Source organism: Myripristis murdjan, chromosome 8 (genome assembly GCF_902150065.1).
Source record: "Myripristis murdjan chromosome 8, fMyrMur1.1, whole genome shotgun sequence".
NCBI lineage: Eukaryota > Metazoa > Chordata > Actinopteri > Holocentriformes > Holocentridae > Myripristis > Myripristis murdjan.
Window position 1 is genome coordinate 2,605,345 of NC_043987.1, and position 19,361 is coordinate 2,624,705.

The window sequence follows — 19,361 nt, forward strand, 5'->3', positions numbered from 1 at the left end:
ATGGACCAACTGGCCAATACAGGTGCCGCCCAGCAAAACACCAAATTACTTACTGTTTGTTCTGATCGCTCAGGCACTGTCTTTGAAACTATTGGGGAGGCTATTTTTGCAAAACTTTACAAAATCATTTGAATAAGCACATTAAGCACCAACTTTTTTTTTAGGGAGTTGTTCCTCATCCGACGTGAGGGTCTAAGGACAGAGGATGTTGTATTTTCCTGTAAAGCCCTTTGAGACAAATTTGTAATTTGTGATTCTGGGCTATATAAATAAATAAAATTGAAATTGAATTGAATTGAACTACACACTGATAGTAGAAATGAAGGTCTTTGCTTTATCTCCTTGCAGGGCAGCAGTTTACAATAAAGCTTTGTCATACATGTAGTGAATACACACACACACACACACACACACACACACACACAACATACACACACACAACTGTAACACTCAAACAACAAAATCACAGAAGAAGAAAACATTTGTGCTAAAAAAAAAAAAAAAAAGAACAGAAAAAATTAGGCAAAATGTCACATTCTTTGTGGGTGTGGACATGACCTCATCTAACTTCTTCACCTCCTCATCCTCTTCCTCTGCTAAATCTCACCCCTCTGCCTCTCTGTCTAACACTGGCCTCCAGTTTTGTCCAAACCAGATGTTCACCTGTGGCCTCTTTATAGAGCTCAAGCTCTGATTTGGAAGTGAGCTCGTTACGTAAAAGTGTTTTCACGATTTTAAATGTGGAAAGGCAATAAGCAAAATAGTGTAGCGATGTAGAGAGCAGTGTTTACAGTTTTGTACTATGTGTAAAGTGGAGAACATGCATTCAGTTTGACACACTTGGTAAATGCATCAGCTACAAGTGTTCATGGTGTCAGAGATAGAGCTTCAGGAATCACTGCTAGTGTTCCTGAGATTTCCAGGAGGTCAGTGAACATATTGTGTGGTAGAGGCTGTGCAGTCTGTCTGTCACCTCACTACCTGTGACAGTAACCTGCTGAGACAGCATACGTGGGTCATTCTTTGCTATTGGTAACATTTCAAGGTGTGAGGCTTTGGAAAAAAATATAGTGAATTTTTGATGGTTTTTACATGTTATTATGTAAAAGACATGTTAAACCTTGAGGATTTTGTATTTTTAGAACTCAAGCACTTAAGTGATAATAAATATGGGTAGATTGTTGAGACATGGACTGTGAATGTGTTCCACCCTGTTATGGACATATACATGAACACTGCAAAATGTTAATAATGTAAATATTCAACAATACTTACCTATGCTTATAGCTTATGTGTCCCTTATTTCATAACATATGTTTTTTTTTTTTTTTTTTTTTTTTTTTTTTTAATAATTTGAATAATGATTATACAGGAATAATTGCATAGAATATGGGCTTTTCATTCAGAAAATGTACACACCCAATTTACCCAAAATGCTCAACATTAATTGATATTTCTACAATAAAACACATGTATGCTGATCAGCTCTGTCAGGGTTGCCAATAAACATAAGAACATGCAAAAAAATTGAATAGTTATTTAAGTATTTAAAAACAAACTATGCGTAACAGGGTGGAAACAAGCGCAACAGGGTGGAAAGAACTGTAACAGGGTAGAATTACCAATAATCATAAGCTTTAAAAAAAAAAAAAAAAAAAAAAAACGTATTTATTGAACATTTTCATTAAATCCACATACAAAACAATCAACAAATTAGTGCATTAATCTACCCCTCCACCCCCAACAACAAGAACACCACCACCACCACACACCCATAGTACCAGTCCTCATAGTACCAGTCAAGGTTACAACATTTTATAACATATTTAGGTTACTGTACTGGTTGGCACAGAGCTAGAGAGGATGTTTATGCTGTTATTGTTCCTGTTTTGGAGGAGGGAGTTTTTTAGCGGGAAGACAAATGGAATGCTAAAGAGTGAGCACATCGTTCAGCATACAGGTTTTGCCGTTTTGGCGTTAGTTACGGCCTACTGTTGTTAATAAAGTGCCAGCGAAATCAGCTAACATCTCGTAGCCTCAAAATGGGTGAAATATTCCTTTAAACGCAGTGGGTGACGTAACACGTTGACTGCAGTGACCGCTGGACTCGACCGGCTTTAGGACCCGGCGTGAGGGTTTCCCTCCTCCGCCGCCGCCTGGCCGCAGTCAGACGTGCGTGAGGAAACGTGGCTGTGCTCCCCGGTGCTGAGGCAGGCTGGAGCTGGAGCTGGAGCTGGAGCAGGAGCAGGAGCAGGGCACCGCTCAGCATCACTCAGGTAAGAAACTCCTGTTGCTGCTCCCGGAGCGGGGGCATGATGAGCTCCTGCTCAGCCGCCCATGGGCTCAGTATTGGACCGCAGACCATTGCCGTATTACAGAAATGAAAGTTAATGAAGTGGATTAGATTGAATAACAGAGGTAGCTCTCTCTGTCAGAGAGACAGAGCGATGTCAGCAGGCAAGTAGACATTCAGACAGGTCTAACAGGAAAATTGAAAATGTTGATTTGTGACAACTATGTGAAGGCAGCAAAGCTTTATTTCTTGCAGGCATTATCGCAAACTGCGTGTTCTCTCGTGGATGTCATGGATGTCATGGATGCCACCCTTGTCGTGACAGAGTTGAAATGCTACTCAAAGCATGCAGCAGCGTCCATCTGAGGAGTGAAACAGGTTCTTTTTTTTTTTTTTTTTTTAATTGTTTTTATCATAATAAATGAAACAGGTTTTACCTGGGGGGATGGTGGGGGATAGCTCAGTTTACCACCTCTGAAATTAATTCCTAGAACACAGTACAACGTTATATAAATTATATATCCAATACAGTAAATTCCTGTCATTGTGAAAATGTATTTACTTTGCCTTCATCTTGGTAAATGTGCTTTCATGACTGAGATCACTGTCTGGAGCTCACAGTTATCGTTTAATTATTAATTAACTCAATAATAACAACTATTATTTAGTTGATCCTCTTTTTTTATTTATCACTACATCACTGCCTGATAGCCTCAACACTGCTAACACTGACTTCACAATTGGCATTGTTTTCTCTGAAATAAAGAAACAAAATCTAATCTAAGAATACTTATGTAATCCTTGAATAGGTTGAAGAGGATGTTGTATAACTGGTTTAAAAAAATCAGTAGACATATAGAACATCCCTATAAAATGAAGATACACACACACACACACACACACACACACACACACACACACACACACACACAGGAGCAAACATGTCTTTACAGGGCTGCCATTTTGCACCTATGATAAAATAAGGAGAAAATCAAATAAGGAGAAGACCATAGTCAAAGAAGCAGTTACACAACTCAGCCAAATGGGGTGGTTATGGGTGGATTTTTACTTTAAAGGACCGTACCAGTGATTTTGCAGGTTTAGTCTAATGTCTACAAAATCTGCAAATCTTTTCCTAAAGCAAGCAGTCATATTTTAGAACTGCAGTATAATTTTTCCTCCCTTTTATCCAGCCTCTGGTTTCCATTCATTCTACTACAATATGAAAATGAACTTTCAGACACTTCAGACTTTCTTCACACCAGTTTCCATCACTGTAATTAAGTCCTCCACATTAGTTTTCCTAAAAGCAGCAGCACTGTTGGGCCAATTATCAGTTGTGTGGTTTATGAATGGTGACAACTTTGTCAGCCACAGAAGCAGAACATTACAAGGTGGGTGTTTCAACCAAAAATTTTAATTTGAAAACTGAGGATAGTACCCCCGCATGATTTGCAGAATAGTTTGTTGCAATGTAAAATGTGGGGAAATTGTAGTAAATGGGCCAAACATTCAGAATCACTGGTATGGTCCTTTAAAGTATGTTGGAATTAACCAGCATCCAGTATACACAGGCTACAGTCCACCAGTCAACAATATTTCAGTCAAATTTAAAAAAAGCAGTCACTGTTGTTGCTGTCAGTTGCAGGTGGAAAAACGCCAGAGAATAACAGAAATTGTATTGACATACATAATGCTTGCTGGGTAATATCTATCCCTGAAAAGCTGCTAATGAGCTTAAATCATGATCTGTCAGGTTTGTGTGTTTGCTGATACAAGCAAGGCAGCATTAAAATGCCAAATTTTGGGCATGAGTTCGACTTGGCCTCCTCTCTTATACTTGTAGAAATGGAGAGGGGCTCTTACTGGGGCTATAAAAGAACATTATGCACTGAAATCACTTTCAGTGCCATATCATTTTCTTTTGTTTACTGACGTATCGGCTGTAGGCCATAATATGTGATATAAATTCAGGATATTTTTCAGAGCTGCTTATGACCACGGATCTAATAACAGCACATTGCCCCAGAGAATACTGAGTGTCACTGAAACACAGTGGCTCTGGTAGTCCATATATACTTTTAAGGCCAGTCACGTCCCATTTCTCTTAGAACGAGGCCTGAGATGATCATGTTACCTGGAGACAGTGGAGTGCTCTCTGTTGTCGGGCCATGAGGCCCAGCCAACGGCTTGCTCCTCCAACTTTCCCAGAGATCATAAATTAGCCAAATGAAGCCACAAGCCGTGATGTAATTATCTTAACAGGACAGCAACTGACCGTCTTTGCTCGAAATCTGGAAAGACGAGTGTTTCCTGACTTTGTTTAGATGTCACATACACATTAGGAAAGCCTTAGCCCTATTCACTGTGCAGGGACTCTGCCTCCTGACTTGTGCACATGAAACTGTAGAAAGTGGTTGTGGTGGTGAAAAGCTTGACTCCCACGCCCAGTGAGGCTCTAAATCACAGAGGCCCGTTAGTGCCCTCCAAGTGGTCATTATACACGGCATAATGGGATGCAGCCTGTGAGTAAATCTCAGTCATTGTTGTGGTCGCTGCTGGCTTGTAAATGCAGACTGACTACAGGTGGTAAGAGAAGATGTTGGGGTAAAAACTTCAGCTTTTATGAGTTTGATAGTGCTAGTGTTGGACTGAAGATACTGTCAGTATTTTGTTCTGGTATTAAATAAAGAAATACAGAAGCTAATAAGACAACAAGTCAGCCACTGGAGACTAAAACCCTCCAGTGGAACCTCAGCTGAAAGAAGGATTCAGACTTTTTTCTCAGACCTCTGGGATTAATCTCAGAAGTAATTTTTTTTTTTATATATATATTTTTATGGCCCTGATGCTCTTCTATAGAAATAATAAACGTAATGAAAATAATGAATTATTCATTCATAGTTAAAACAGAATCTGATCTGATCGTGAATCTGATATTGTGATAAAAAAGTCTCATTAGAATGGATTCAGGTTAACCCTGAGCGAATTCACTTGATTTCTTTCAAAAACATGGGAAAGAGCTGATGAAGAAATCAGCAGGAATTGAAACGACAATGAGCATGAAATGAAATAAAAATTTGCAAGACTTGACAATGGCTTGAAATAACCCGAAAATTAGTAAAACATTAAAATAAAATAATAAAAAAATCAGATAAAACTAATTATTATTTGTTATGAATATAGATATAAAATTAAGCTACAGGAAAATTACAGCAAATTTACTATGCAAAATTGAATTAATTAATTTTAAAAAAAGAAAAAATCAGTATTACAAATAAAAAGACATGAACCAAATTTGTGAGGAGGTGACAAAATAAAAGATCAGCTCCTGGGTTTGAAAAGATTAACGGCTTCCTAGAGTATTGGTCAATTTGAAAATTAATATAATGTCAATCCAAAAGCGTCATACCTGAGATGGACCAGATCCCTTTTCCCAAAAAGGTCAGTGTAAGCCCAGTAAAAGCCTCCCCACAGCAGCCTCGTGTACAGCCATCAGTGTGGTGAGGGTGAACTGATGCTACCACACAGCTCCCACAGTGCTCCAGCATGACAGCACAGCATCTATCTGTTTTTCTGAGTGTTTTTCCATGTTGTACCGATTTATGTAGAGTCAGCAACACGTATTTGATGAGGACATCCCTCAGTATGTTGAGACTTGTACAAATAATAAGCATTGGCTTTAAAGGGAAAGTTCACACATTTTGTAAAATTTGAAAAATGTCATATTATTTCACTTCCCCCCAGCTGTTCTGAAGGACAGTCATGGTGCTATCTTCCTCTCATTGTTACTGAGTGCTGGATACTGAGTGCAGTTATTTTTCAGAGTGTTAGCTGGGGGGAAGTGCAGCTCAGTGGCAGTAGGCTAACAGTTAGCATTTGGAGCGTCCAGCCAGTATCCAGCACTCAGTAACAATGAGAGGAAGATAGAGCCACTACTGTCCTACACAACAGCTTGGGGATAAAGTGAAATAATAACACATTTTTCAAAATGCGGGGTATGGAATATGTGGTTTGAAATTTGGGAAGCACTAGCACTAACAGCACAGTGTCACAATTAATTTGACATTGATATAGTGATGTTTACACACGCTACAGGTATCCTTTTTAGGGTAAGAGGGTGAATCTCGATTAGTCTCAGATAGTTACAGTGGGAGGCTCTCGTCTGTTTTACCCCCACTTAGTGATCTACATGTTAAGAGGGGTGGGCTGCTGCATACAAAATCTTGCTTAGTGCAGCTTTAACTCCGTCTAACTTGCTGTTGCTCTCACTTTCTCTCTAGCTTTCCTGTCTGCCTCTGTCACGACACAGCTCTAGAGGACCATGGGTGGCGTTGTGGTGGATGGGGGCGCAGGGGGGGTTAAGGCTCCAGATGGGGGGTGGGGCTGGGCGGTGCTGGCCGGCTGTTTTGTCATCACAGGCTTCTCCTACGCCTTCCCTAAAGCTGTTAGTGTCTTTTTCAAAGAGCTGATCAGGGAGTTTGGGGTGGGATACAGCGACACTGCCTGGATCTCTTCCATACTGCTCGCCATGCTCTACGGCACAGGTATGCTGCTGTTAGTGCCAACACACACACACACACACACACACACACACATACACATTTGTTTGTAATCAATTTTTCAAATTTCTGGACATAGCTGGCCCCAGCTGTCAAAACTAAATGAAATTTGTGTGCATTAACTTAAAGAGAATACAGCTTAAAAATATGTACATGGAAGGAACTTTGCTCATTTCCTCAGCTTGTGCGGTTTGTTCAGTTTGTTCAGGTGCAGATTTCTGCTTGTAAGCTGCAATGTTGCTCACAAAGACAAAGTGTCCTGCCATGTAAGAACTGCCACTGTGGTTGGTGGAAGTGCAAATAGGTGCATTTTCTTGCATGGGCAGTGTTGTGCTTGCAAGTTTTGTCATGGAAATGCTGCCACAGTAACCCTGATCCCAGCCTAAACCTCCAAATCAGCCAAACACACACACACCTGAATGTGCTGTACCTTCTGCAGGTCCTCTGTGCAGTGTGCTGGTGAACCGATTCGGCTGTCGTCCTGTGATGATGGTGGGCGGCCTCTTTGCTTCCCTGGGAATGATCCTGGCCTCTTTCTCCACCAGCATCATCCACATTTACCTCTCTACTGGGGTCATTACAGGTTTGCCTGACTGCATCAACTCCAACTATTAGAGATCACACTTTAAAGTGATAGTTTGGATTCTCACCCATTCAGACACATTTGTTGATCAATGCGAATGCAATACATCCTTAAAATTTAGTCCATTAAATCCTTCCCTGTCACTTTTTTAGTTTCACTTTCAATGGTCTTTCCAGTTCCCTTTCCAAAATAGTGGAACTATTCTCTTCCATAGCCCTGCCACTGTATCACGCTGTATATGGGGCATCACTTTGGAAAGTACTTTGGCAGTTTTGGAAGACAGGGGACTGAAAAGAGCACTGTAAGTGAAAACAAACAACATGTAGTGTTGCACGTCCTGCAATACGGTTGTTCAGCTTTGTGTAAGAATCCAAACTGTCACTTTAATCAACTCTGACCTGTCCTGTATTCTAACCTGGGATGTAGTGGAAAAAGTTCCCCTGTTATTTATTGTCCAGGATTTTGTTTTCATATATACCAAGACTCAGGAGAAGAATGATGTCATTCATGATGCAAGTTTCATTTTGTTTCATAATCAAATATTTATGAATTCTTGAGAACCACATGGTTTTCAAGAATAACAGATGAGCTCAGTACTGAGTTCATCCCTGAGTTCACTGAGTCAGATAGGGGCTGAGTCAGCAGTGAAGATAGATATTAGGGCAAATCACCATTAACGGCTTTGTAAATAGGACTAAACAATATGGTTAGAAAAAAATCATATTGCAGTTTTTTTTTTTTTTTTTTTTTTTTACAGATATTGCGATTGCAATTCAATTTAGGATTTTAGTGGGAATGCTCATTTTTGCATCATAACTTCCATTTTCACTGAAAAAACAATTAAAATGATGATGATGATGTGATTTTTGCTCAGTTCTGTACCAAACAAACCAAATGTAGGCCAGGGCAGCTTTGTAGAACCATAATACTTCATTTATAATGTCACTGTATCACTCATTTTACCTTAATCACAAAATTGCAGCTCCTGTGATTCTAATAATATTTTGATTGATTGCTTAGCCCTAATAGTCTCCAACGCAGTTCACATGTCTCTGAAAGGGATGACCAACCAACATTATCATAAAGAGTACAGCAGTTAGTACCATATTGGTCCTCAGTAACAAATGCTATTGCAGAATGGTATATTGAGATAAAAGTCTTAAAGAGGACACATGCCTACATATTACTTCTCCATAAACAAATGGTTGTTATTCCTATAAATGTAACCAGTTATTTTCAGAGCTTGCTAACAAGTTGATACCATCTCCTGTGCCGCAGGTCTGGGGTTGGCCCTGAACTTCCAGCCCTCTCTGATTATGCTCAACCGCTACTTCAGCGAGAAGCGTCCACTGGCCAATGGCCTCTCAGCTGCCGGCAGCCCTGTGGCTCTGTGCTGCCTCTCTCCACTGGGCCAGGTTCTCCAGTACCAGTATGGATGGAGGGGGGGCTTCCTTATCCTGGGCGGCTTGCTGCTCAACTGCTGTGTCTGCGGGGCCCTCATGAGGCCTCTGGTCGGCCCCAAGACCCCGAAGGCCAAGGATCTGGAACTGGGCAAAGACGGGGAAAAAGAGGCCTTGGAGGGGGCAGAGAAGCCTAAGGCCAAACTACTGGACTTCTCTGTGTTCAGAGACCGTGGGTTTGTCATCTACACCGTGGCAGCATCCATCATGGTGCTGGGACTGTTTGTGCCCCCAGTGTTTGTGGTGAGCTATGCTAAGGAGCTGGGGACAGAGGACACAAAATCAGCTTTGCTGCTCACCATCCTGGGCTTCATTGACATATTTGCACGACCTACGTGTGGCATTATCGCTGGACTGAAGTGGGTCCGGCCTCGTTGCGTCTACCTCTTCAGCTTCGCCATGATCTTCAATGGAACCACTGACATGATTGGATCGCAGGTAGGTAATGGTCTGCTGGGCACCAACTGGAATCTACCAATCATGCCACAGCGAGTTAAACTTCTGTGCCAAAAGTGCCTGGAGTCACAGCAAATAAACTCATTCATTTCAGGTGGTGTTTACACAGTGTAAAAACATCTTAATCTTAACAAGTGGTTTAGTCTCATTCAGTCTCCAAAATCGTGGTTTTCTTGAAACAAGATAAAACTCTGCCAGTGGGATCAGATAATCCCTTTTGCTTCCAATGCTATTTCAGTTGTTTCAGGACGTTTTTACACAACAAGTATAAATATGTTGAAACAAGGCAAAATAAGGCAGATCAGCCCACTAGGATCAAGAAAATGAGACTTGATTCATTAAAATTCTTCAAAAAGAATTAGGAAGTATGATTGTCTCATTCCACTGGTATATTTTTTTCCTTGTGTGAAGAAGACAAGATTTTAAGAGTAGATTAAGGCAGTTATTTAGTTATTTTTCAGAATGTTAGCTGGGGGGAAGTCCAGCTCAGTGGCAGGAGGTTAACAGTTAGCATTTGGAGCATCCAGCCAGTATCCAGCACTCAGTAACAATGAGAGGAAGATAGCACCACTACTGTCCTATAGAACAGCTGGGGGGAGTGAAATAATATCACATTTTTCCAAATGGGTGAACTGTCCCTTTGAGTCCATGTGTGACAGATGGGCCAGGGAGCTTTGCATGAAATGAATAAATCACCTGTCAATCAAACAATCCAGTACTGTGTACAGGACATGCAAAAGGTCTCTTCCTGTGTGAATTTTCCAACCACTCAGATAGTATCAAAATGCATATTTATTTATATGAAAATGTAAAATATTATTACTTCACCAAAGGGATAGACTTAAACCTGTTGGTATATTAACTGGTTTAATTCTGGATCAAAGTTCCTTAGGATTTGGGTTTTTGGGAAGCTAGAAAAGGTTTAGTACATGAGTATGGAACCTTCCAAATATGTAATTACACTGTAATTTATGTCATTTTTTTAAAGGCTAGTCAAATTGTGTGCATTCTGATCCTAGGCGAAGGACTACACATCTCTGGTGGTCTACTGTGTCTTCTTTGGCATCTCCTACGGCATGGTGGGAGCGCTGCAGTTTGAGGTTCTCATGGCTGTAGTTGGAACTGAGAAGTTCTCCAGTGCCATTGGACTGGTTCTGCTCATGGAGGCCATTGCTGTGCTGGTGGGGCCGCCTGGTGCTGGTCAGTATGCAGCAAAACTACACAAGAATACCCATGTTAGACTGACAGAAGTAGTAGTAGTAGTAGACAGAAGTTAGTTTGAAATATTTCTGCTACCCAAGATTGTGGATGGCTTGTGCAATAATGTAAACTCATCAAAGAAATATATCCTGCACACTGCACTGTTGTACAAAGGACATTGTTTTTTTAAAAGTATTCACGGACATTTCACTCTTAGCGGACCTTTATTCCAGTGTTAAAATCCCATCCCAAACTTCCATCTATGATGATGATAACAAGGGTATATCCATTTGAATGCAAACAAAACTCAAGGCACCAGGTGACAATGCATATTATTAAATCTCTGTAGTCTACAAAAAATAAACATTATAAACAAAATCACAATGTAGCCTATATAATGCAGTAAGTGCAATGAAGAAGACACCTTGAAACCATACATGAGAAACATTCATATAGGTTAAATATACCATAAAAAAGATGCAAACATCAGTCACCAAGTGATGTCCATTCTTTAAACTGATCAAATTAATGATTTTGAATGCCTATCTCATTTACTACAATTTTCCCACATTTTACATTGAAATGAACCATTTTGCAAATCGTACTAAAGATTTCACAGCATATAATCAAAATCCCTCCATTTTCAAATTTGAATTTTAGGTTAAAACAGCCGCCTTATAATGCTCTGCTTCTGCGGCTAACAAAGTCGTCAACATTCATAAACCACACAGCTGATAATTGGCTGTGGAAAGCAAACATTTCCCCAGGGACTATTTTCTGACAGAGAAACTGTATCACTCCGCCCAATTTCAAGTCATCAAAACACAACGGTGCTGCTGCTTTTAGGAAAACTAACCCTGCGTTCCAAATCGCATACTTATACTTTTTACTTTTAGTATGCACTGCAGCTGCCCTTACAAAGTATGTAGTTTAGTATGAAATATGCATGCAAATGCATACTATTGGGACACACTACATACATCATCCCTGAAGTCCGACCCTCTTGCTCACTTCCGCCACCGTCTGTAGCGCCACATTTGCATGTTGTTGTCAAAATGCCACTGCTGTTTCATTCTGCGCTGTCCTTTGTCATATTTATTATCTTCTGTCTTCCTGTCGCTTCTGCTGTACCTGAGCGAGTTTTGTGCGATATGTGCGTTTTGTTGTCGTCTGTATGTGGGCGTGGCTTGTACACGCAACTCAGTCACCGCGACGTAATGTTTGCTGCGCAAAGGATTGTGGGTCAGAATGGCCAGAGCAGCATGTTGAAATCCATACTGCGAAATCTGACCGGATGTAGTAGAACATCCTGGTACTCTTGGCATACTGCATCTGACATACTATGTATTGGGACATACTAAATCTTTTTTTTCCTACTAAATAGTATGGTAGTATGAGTATTGGAACGCAGGGCAGGACTTTATTCCGATGATGGAATACTGGTGTGAAGAAAGTTTGAAGTCTCTGAAAGTTCATTTTCATACCGCAGTGGAATGAATGGAAACCAATGGCTGGATAAAAGGGAGAAAAAATGATGACATTTTGTAGATATTACACTAAACATGCAGAATCACTGGTGTGGTCCTTTAAAAGGACAAGACACAATAGCGTCTTGCAGATTGGAGAGCGTGAGATCAACACTAACATTTCCAGTGACATAAGTGACGCACACATTTGGCCTTGGTTGACCAAAGAAGAAGAAGCCTGTGTATACTTTATAGCAACACCACTGGGGTCCTGTCCCTCCTCAGCTGCAGCGTAGACTTTGAGAAGCAGCTGCTGAGTGATAGCTGCCACTTTGGTAAATACTGTGATAAGTGATTGTAGGCCACCAGCATTACTTCCAGTGTGAGAAAATTCCTTCACTTGACCATTGTTTCCTCTTCCTGTTTCCTTGTTTGTCCTTCCTCTGTCTCAGGCCGGTTGCTTGACGCCACCAAGAACTACCAGTATGTCTTCCTGTTGGCCGGTGTTGAGGTGGTCCTCTCAGCTCTGGTTTTGGCCATTTCTAACTGCTTATTCATCAGGAAAAAGCCTTTGACCCCGGCGGGTGAGGTGGAGAATACCACGGCGACCAGCGATTCCAAAACGGAGGCACTCAGCAAAACCCCGCCGGGCCCTGACGAAGAGGAGAAGGGGGAGAAAGAGGAGCAAGAGAAGGAGACGAAGAAGGAGGAGGTGGAGCAGTTAGAGGAGGAGAAGGGAGAAACAGACCCAGCGACTGAGACGGCCATAGAGGAGCCCAGGCCAGAGAGTATAACGGTGGACTCGCAGGAGGTGGAGAGATTCTTGAAGGAGCCACAGCAAAATGGCGGCGTGGCCACCAGCCCTGAAACATGCCTGTGAGCAGGGATGGACGTCCACGCTGGGACAGTACATCTAGAGCCATTCCAGTTCTGCAGTAGCCCAGTGACATGGTGAAGTGTACTTTGAAGTGTGTCAAGAAGCACCCTAAGAGACAGCTGGGCCTCTCCTGTCGTTCAGTGTTAACTCCAGCTGTTTGTGTTTGTAACTGTGGGTGGGGCTGTAGCATATGAAGACATACACTAACTGTGACATTGATGTAACAAGTTGTATACACTGCCATACAGAATAGTAAGAGTGTGAGAGTTGTGTTATGTTATGTAAGTCAGCAATAGTGTTGCACTAGATGTTCAAGTGTGGTGATTCACAGTATGATGAGAACACAGCACTGCCATGTGGAGCCAGTTCATACCACAAGTCTATACACTATTTCAAACTGCCATGTTGTTTCCTCCAGACTGAAAATGAAAAGTTACATCTGGCCTTTTCCACTACTGATAGGATAAAGCAACCAGCAAGAATTAAGCTAAAAGGTATATGAGAAAAGGGAACCAGCTTGGTTGCTTAAAGGGATAGTTCACCCATTTTGAAAAAATGTGATGTTATTTCACTTCCCCCCAGCTGTTGTGTAGGACAGTAGTGGTGCTATCTTCCTCTCATTGTTACTGAGTGCTGGATACTAACTGGATGCTCCAAATGCTAACTGTTAGCCTCCTGCCATTGAGATGGACTTCCCCCCAGCTAACACTCTTAAAAATAACCACTTTAATTCACTCAAAGAAGGTTAAACATCACACTTAAGTCACTCGAATTGTTTAATAACAACAAAGACAGAGTTTGAAGCTGTATTGCAGAATTTTTACAGCCCATAATGGCAGGTATTTTTCAGACTGTTAGCTGGGGGGAAGTCCAGCTCAATGGCAGGAGGCTAACAGTTAGCATTTGGAGCATCCAGCCAGCGTCCTGCACTCAGTAACAATGAGAGGAAGAGAGCACCACTACTGTCCTACACAACAGCTGGGGGGAAGTGAAATAATATGACATTTTTCAAATTTTACAAAATGTGTGAACTTTCCCTTTAAAGCCAATGTTTATTATTGGTACAAGTCTCAACATACTGAGGGATGTCCTCATCAAATACGTGTTGCTGACTCTACATAAATCGGTACAACATGGAAAAACACTCAGAAAAACAGATAGATGCACCACTACTGTGAAATAATATCACACCATCAAAATGGGTGAACTATCCCTTTAAGCAACCAATCTGGTTCCCTTTTTTTTTTTTTTTTTTCTAATATCTTCCTAGCTAAAATTACTGCTAAAAATGAAGGCTTGTAGTGTTGAAGTTGACATGAGAAAGTCCGTGGCACACTATCACTCCACATTAGCACTTTCCTCTGATATAATTAATGTTTGATTGGTAAAATAATCTTTAGCGTGTTGTGCTAATGAGCTAATGGTAACTTTTCCTTACTTTTGCTGTTTGTTGAGGCTAGCGCAGGGTAGCAGTTGGCGGAATCAAATGTGAGGTTGTGTTCTTATTTTATAGACCTTATTCACACGGCGGCCATTTCCCTCTAACGTCACACTCAGGGTGGGAAGTTCAGATTCTCTAGTCATGTTCTACGTCTGTGTTGCAGGCTGGGTCTGTTATAAACGCCAGGAATCTGACAAAACATTATCAATTCACTGCTTCCTGATTGATCAGCACTGAGAAAACAATGTATAGTAAAAGTCCAGATGGACATTGGCTTATATTTCAGGGTGAAACAATATATTTGACAGCTAACTTTGTCAAATAATAGCTAGCGAAAAACATTAGCTTTCAATCACTTTTTAGCTAATGTTAATATGAGCTGGAAATAGGGCCACAGAAGTAGGGGATTGGGGGTAATATTCTGAGGAAAAAACTCAAAATTTTAAAGATGAAAGTCGGAAATTTAAGGGAAAACAAGTCAGATATTTGCTGAGATTAAAGTGGTAAATTTACAAAAAAACAAACAAACAACAAAAAAAACAACAAAAAACAAAAAACAACAACAACAACAAAACCCCTCAAATTTATAAGAAACAAAAAACAAAAAAATCTGAGATTATAAAGTTACACATTTGAAAGAAGAAACTTTGGTAAATTTATGAGAATAAAAAAAAAATCACAAATTTATGAGAAAAAAACAGAAAATTCTGAGATTAGAAAGTCACAAATTTATGAGAAAAACCTCAGAAATTCTGGGTTTTAAAGTTGTAAATTTATGAGACAAAAAAAAAAAAAAAATTACCTTGGAAAAATCATTTTTTCTTTTACTCTTGGACTTAATAACAAGGAAATCCTGGTGATTTTTAGCCCAGACTTACAATATTACACAATATCACAATATTTTAGGGGTATTTTGCTCATACATTTCTGTTTTTTCTTGTAAATTTAACACTTTGATCTTAGAAATTCAGATTTTTTTGTACATTTGTTGTTGTTGTATATTTTACAGTAAATCAGGATAAAGCTATGAGTGGGTGGCTGACTAATTTTCCCTGCAGACACAATGAACATGAAGTGTCCTGACAGACGCCGGCTTGTACTTGCTGTTGGCTGCAGCACTGAGAGAGCTGGCAGCCTCTCGGCCCGTCACTGTCGACACGTTTTCCTCCAGGTGTCTGCTTTTTAACCCAGCTGGTCCAGGTGCTGTTTGTGCTGAAAAGAGATTGTGGTCTTGCCGTGGCAGATGATTGTCATGATTGTGGTAAATGGTTGTTACATGCATGAAGTGTCCTTCAGCCCTGCTGTTGTTTTACAGCTCCTGTTGGCGGGGAGAGATGAGACTCATGAATATTCAAAGTGTGCGTCTTCATCCATCGAGAAGAGCTACAAATCACAAGCATCACCAGTGTTCTATCCACAAACAGATCTCTTTCAGGTTGTACATTTTCATTTCGATTAAATGTGAAGCAGTTGCTCTCCTTGTTTGCACAAATACCTCATGATGTGTATGTGGGGAAGAAAGCAAGGATGGTGATGGAGGCATGGGGCCGTTGTGTTGGAATAGCTGTCTTTCTCTTTTATGGTCAAGTGTTGTATGTTGCATTTGAATATGTTGTGATTTTGTTTGGCTGCTTCTCTGTTGTAAAAGAGATTTTTTTAATCTTAATGGGACTTCCTGGCAAAATAAAGGTAAAACAAAAATTTAAAAAATTGCTCAATATCCCATATTTGAAAATGTAAAACGGACATGTGACGTGTTGAATCTGCATTTGTGGACAGTGTGACATGCCACAGAGGCAACTGGGAGACTTGACCTTTTTCTGTGATTTTAATTTGAGACAAACTTGCCACTTTTCCTTCAAGAACCCCCCCCCCCCACACACACACACACACACAGAGCTGCAGGTCCACACACACCTGGCTACTTTTCTTCCGTTTTGAAACTGTGTTTCTGCCGCTGCTGCATCCGCACACAAATGTGCAAATATGCATGAATCTGTACAAATTGTTAGATCCATGCATTTGTCAGTATGAACAAGACTAATCTCTGTCCATACTCGTTTGCTTTGTGATGAGCTTCGTCTTTGTGATGGCCTCTGTGTGCCAGACGGATGTGTTCCTGCCAGGCTTTCTTTCAGCTCCGGGGTGTTAGCAGCTCCAGTTTGGTTTATTTGGCCGGGTCAGATCGCTGCCACTTCAACTGCAACACGAAGAATCTGACCCTCAGGCCATTAAAACTCCCAAATGTGATGTGATTGGCAAAAATTCAACTTCCATGCTGATTTTTCTTGATTCAGTGGAAATGTAACAACCTTCCCAGCCTCAAATGGCATCATTTGGGAATAAAATGATTGGCTAGGTCAGGGTGAACAACAGACCATTTTCACACAGATGCTTGCTGTGACACCACGCTCCGAGTGGCTAGCTCACATTCTCACACCATGCTCTGCTGCTGTGCTCCAGCCTGTGTCTTTTGTAAATGTGGGCAATCTGACCAAAAAAAAAAAAAAAAAAAAAACGTAGTAAAAATGTGTGGGGATATGGGGCCATATTTCTGGGTAAAAATCATATCTGATCACCCACTAGCTACTGTTGGACAACATCTAATTTAACCACTTTCGAGCGAACGGTACTGTTTGATGGGGTTCCGTGATACGATAAGGAAGGTGTAAATTATTAGGAAATATCAGTGAACATGGTAGACAGTTTTTTTAAGTCCACTTGCTAAAGCTTGGAGTTAAACTGTGTTCCAGTGAGCAGAACATGACAGAACACTCCTGAGATGAAATTGAAATTTGGCCTGATGTCCCTCTGGATTTTCACTCTCCATTGTCTTCTCAGTTGTTGATCAGTCGGGAGGCGGTGAAACAGTAACATCAAGCTCCCTACATTTACAGAAGACACAACCTGCAGCACAGCAGCACAACTTCCTCACAGCGCCTGAGCTTCCCACCCTGAGCAACACGGCCGCCATGTGAATATGGTCTATGGCTATCATTTCACTGATTCTTGGGAATTTGGATAAAACAGGTTTTAATTTTGAAAAAAAAAAGTGAGTTAAATTACAAAATCTGAAGGTATATCATTATAGGCCAAGGTCTTGGCTGTTCAGCAGCATTTTGCATTTTTTTCATAAAATAGGTTTTTCCAGTTATTAGGCTACTTTGTTTTTGTCAACACCGTCACCGTAATGTTTTTTTTTTTTTTTTATTTGAAAAACATATTTTTGTATTAAAGAGACTATTACTTTAATAACTCAACAGCACCAACAGCGCCTCATTAAAACATACATTTCCAAAATTCATACCACTCAAGTCAATGGCTTCTTGCTTAACAACTTTATTTAACTATTTGGTACAAAAAATAAGAATCCTGAGCTCTGTTATAAGCATTTTTCAGACTTCAGTCATCACCGTCACACAGAAAACCTGACGGTGGTGACGTCTGACGGTGGTGACAAAAACCTGCTCTTTCACATGATAAGCAGGAGTTGTTCACATTAGCCAGCTTGTTTTCGCCCTGTTGCTACCTGCATCAGACCTCTTCTTAAAAAGTATGCATTTATTCCATAATCTAATTTAATATTTTTTATACAAAAGTGACGGTGTTGACAATTTATGGTTGTGACAATAGCAGTGTCCCAAAATATGAAGAGATTTAAGAGAAAATAGAAAACTTCCAGGAGCCTGAGCGGTCTTGAAGCATGCAGTAGAGCTGAAGGTTTGAAAAGGGCTCCTCAGGAATGTAATTGACCTTGTAGTTTTTTTATTATTATTTTTCAAATAAATATCTGACGGTGGTGACGAATATCTGGGACACATTTTGAGCAACCACAAAATAATAGTAAATATTGTTCAAAACCCATTGTTTGTAGTTTTTAATACATATTATGATGTACTCTTTCATGTGGTAAAAATATTATTCAATGAAATTATTACTTTTTGTTGTTTTAATCAAGTTGAAATGATTATCTCCTATCCGAGGACAACTGGTTTTGTAGGGCTTGGGCCAACATATAATCATTAAATTAATACAAATGAAAAATGAACCTATAAAAGAACCTTACAAATGTGCAAAGGACCCCCTGATTATGCCCTTGATTCTTTTTATTCATTAAAATGTTGTAAATTTCCAGCAGAAATAGCATTTTTCTTAGTGGGACATGATTTATCCAAATTCTCAAGAATCAGTGAGTTGTTGATCAGTCCGGAGGCGGTGAAACAATAACATCAACCTCCCTACATTTACAAGAGACACAACCTGCAGTCACAGCAACACGGCCGCCATGTGAATATGGTCTATGGAAGCTATCATTTGTGAGAATATGACAAACTCATGGAGAGCCCTCGCTCCAAGTGCCGTCACCAGCAGGAGCTGCTTCAGAGGTGACATGTCGGCCTTCTGGGCTTTTACTCAGCTGGCACCATATCAGGTTTTGTTCAGCATGACCAATCACACAAAGACGCACATTTTTCCACTTCAACACAAAGTGATTTTCTTTTTAGCTATTCTACCGGACTGTTCTGTTTTTTATATTGATTGTTGGTGCAAAGCATCAGTTTTTATAAACCCATACTGGTCAGACCATGACGTTAGCTTTGCTTTGGGGTTTTTCTGCAATGGGGAGGTGATGTGTTTGTGCAGGCTGCTGGTCAGGAGCCGCGTCGCACGTCAGCGTGTGTGTGTGTGCTCTGTGGCGCCGTGCTCGACTGACCCACCTTTAATGAAGGGAATAAATGAGCGGCCGTGCTCCCCTGTGGGCAGGAGACTCGTGATTTGCTGACGTCACATGACACCAGCATCCTCTTGTGTAAGGGCCTGACACGCACCCCCCTTCCTCCTCCTCCTCCTCCTCCTCCTCACACACACATTCACACACACCCCCCACACCTCAACACACAGAGAACGGACTCATGCCATCAGTGCCATGCAGACAGCAAAGCTATTTACAGCGATTTCCTACGGTCATCAATATTCAATGTGCTTTCTCTCCTCACCTTTTCCTGCCTCGATTCCCTCTCAT

General features: G+C 40.7%; 1 protein-coding gene across 1 annotated transcript; it reads left to right on the forward strand.

Moving 5' to 3' along the window:
• Positions 1-2,178: 2,178 nt before the first annotated feature.
• Positions 2,179-13,464, forward strand: slc16a3a (solute carrier family 16 member 3a). Its single transcript, XM_030058196.1, has 7 exons — positions 2,179-2,276; positions 2,549-2,671; positions 6,577-6,840; positions 7,295-7,438; positions 8,717-9,336; positions 10,374-10,554; positions 12,473-13,464. The coding sequence occupies exons 3-7, from the start codon at positions 6,618-6,620 to the stop codon at positions 12,898-12,900; spliced, it is 1,596 nt and encodes a 531-aa protein (XP_029914056.1). The 5' UTR covers positions 2,179-2,276; positions 2,549-2,671; positions 6,577-6,617; the 3' UTR covers positions 12,901-13,464.
• The last annotated feature ends 5,897 nt before the right edge of the window (positions 13,465-19,361 follow it).